Source organism: Phoca vitulina, unplaced genomic scaffold (assembly GCF_004348235.1).
Source record: "Phoca vitulina isolate PV1807 unplaced genomic scaffold, GSC_HSeal_1.0 scaffold20, whole genome shotgun sequence".
Taxonomy (NCBI): Eukaryota; Metazoa; Chordata; class Mammalia; order Carnivora; family Phocidae; genus Phoca; species Phoca vitulina.
The window spans coordinates 28,236,713-28,238,822 of NW_022589723.1; the positions used below are offsets into that span (position 1 = coordinate 28,236,713).

General features: G+C 63.4%; 1 protein-coding gene across 1 annotated transcript; it reads left to right on the forward strand.

Moving 5' to 3' along the window:
* Window positions 1-442: 442 nt before the first annotated feature.
* LOC116640596 (C2 calcium-dependent domain-containing protein 4A-like) lies at window positions 443-1,600 on the forward strand. Its single transcript, XM_032417693.1, has one exon. The coding sequence runs from the start codon at window positions 443-445 to the stop codon at window positions 1,502-1,504; it is 1,062 nt and encodes a 353-aa protein (XP_032273584.1). The 3' UTR covers window positions 1,505-1,600.
* The last annotated feature ends 510 nt before the right edge of the window (window positions 1,601-2,110 follow it).

A 2,110-nucleotide genomic window follows, 5' to 3' on the forward strand; every position in this document is an offset into this window, starting at 1 on the left:
AGTCCTAGAGGGGATAATTATTATTTTAATTCTCGCCGAGGACTAGAGTGCAATAATCCAAGGATTCGGGAAACGATTGCCCAAGCAAAGCGCCTCCTGGCATTGAGGACGGCACGACCAAAGTTAAAGGCCAACATTGTGAGAATCTCCGCCTTAAACCAGCGGAGGATCGAGATTAAATCAACAAGCCCCGACTGTACAGGACTACTAGAGACAAGAGAAGAACGATTGTTCTTCAATCACTGAAGCATAGCTTGCCATAGCAGCGTGAAGGGCAGCTTGCACTGTCCCAGGGGAGGAAGGAGAAAGCACCCCTCAAGTAGAAGAAAAGACGGGAATTGCTGCGCCTTGCAGAGCTCCCTCTGACGACTGGTGTACCCTTGCAAAGTGCAAGCCCAGCAGCACCAGCAGAGGGTCGCTCGCATCCGGCACCCGCCGCCTTATGTGGTGCCTGGAGAGGCTCCGCTTGGGTCCCGAGCGCCTCCTGAGGGGCAGGAACGGGATTCTTCAGGGTCGGGGCCGCCGAGTCCCGGCCCTCATGCCCGCCGCGTGGGAAAACGTGCTCACCCCGGACCGCATCCCTGAGTTCTGCATCCCCCCGCGACTCGCGCCCTGCACGGCCCTGGCTGCACTCCGGGTTTCCTGGATCCAAGCGGCAGAAATAGACAACGCCGCGGGGCACACAGACTGGGACCCGCGCTCGCAGGCCGCGCTCTCGCTGCCGCACCTGCCGCGCGCGCGCACCGCCTACGGCTTCTGCGCGCTGCTCGAGAGCCCTCACACTCGCCGCAAGGAGTCGCTCTTCCTCGGGGGCCCCAGGGCCGCCCCGCTCCTGCCCCCGGGCGCAGCCCCCGCCCCCGCCCCCGCGCTCCCCGCCGGCCCCCGTCCGACCCCGGACGCGCCCGCCCCGCCGCCCGGCGCCCGCCGCCTCCTGCGCGCCCCCGAAGGACTGCTGAGCCGCGCGCTGCGGGCCCGGAGGAGCCGCGGCCTGGCGCGCGCCCGCGGCGCGTCCAGCGGGGACGAGGACGAGGAGCGCGGCGCCGGCTCGCGGCCCCCGGCCCGGGCCCCCTCCGCGTCCCCGCCGCCGCCGCCTGGCTCCGACCCGGGGCCCGAGTGCCTGGAGGCCGAGGGCACCGTGGCCCTGGGCGGCGCCGGGGGCGCCCTGCGCCTGGCCGCCCAGTACAGTCGGGCCAGCGGGCGGCTCTGCGTCCGGCTGCTGGGCGCCCAGGGCCTGGCCGCGGGAACCGCCGAGCCCCGCGCCGTCGGCTGCCGCGTCAGCTTCGTCCTGCGGCCGCCGGGCAAGACGCGGCCGCAGCGCAGCGCCGTGGTGCGGCCGAGCCGCAAGGCCGCCTTCGACCAGGACGTGTGCCTGGACGGGCTGTCGGAGGACCAGCTGCGCCGCCTGGCCGTGCGCGTCAAGGCGGAGAAGCGGGGCCGCGGCCGGGAGCGGGGCCGCCTGCTGGGCCAGGGCGAGCTGCTGCTGGGCTCCCTGCTGCTCCCCTGAGGGCGCCCGGACCTCGGGCCGTCTGTGCCCTCGGGGCGCTCTCCGCCCGCTCGGAACTCGGACACGGACAGCCGCTCCGTACAAAATAAATGCTATTTATTTATTCTTCTACCCAGGACTTTGTTCAGTCCAATATTGGCACATATGTTGCTAGATGAATTATCACAATAAAGGACGTAATATTTTGTGTAATGCCTTCAAAATTCGTTTCAGCAAATGGTCTGGTGTTCTGCAGTAGTGGTTCCCAATATAGATAGACAATTGCACTTCATCTTCCTCACAGCCCCTATTGGGAGATAATGGATCACAGGAAGTGTTAAAACTAGAGGGTGTCCTGGTGATCTATTTGCCCCAACCTCCTCATATTGAAGTTTGTTTATTCCACAACATCTACTGAGACCATCTTAGAGCGGGTATTACCTTTGAAGCATTGTTTAAGACCCTGGGTGAGAAAAATGAGGCCAAGAGAGGTGAAGTAACTTGTTCAAGGTCAACAGTGAATTATTTTTTTTTTTTTTAAGATTTTATTTATTTATTTGACAGAGAGAGACACAGCGAGAGAGGGAACACAAGCAGGGGGAGTGGGAGAGGGAGAAGCGGACTTCC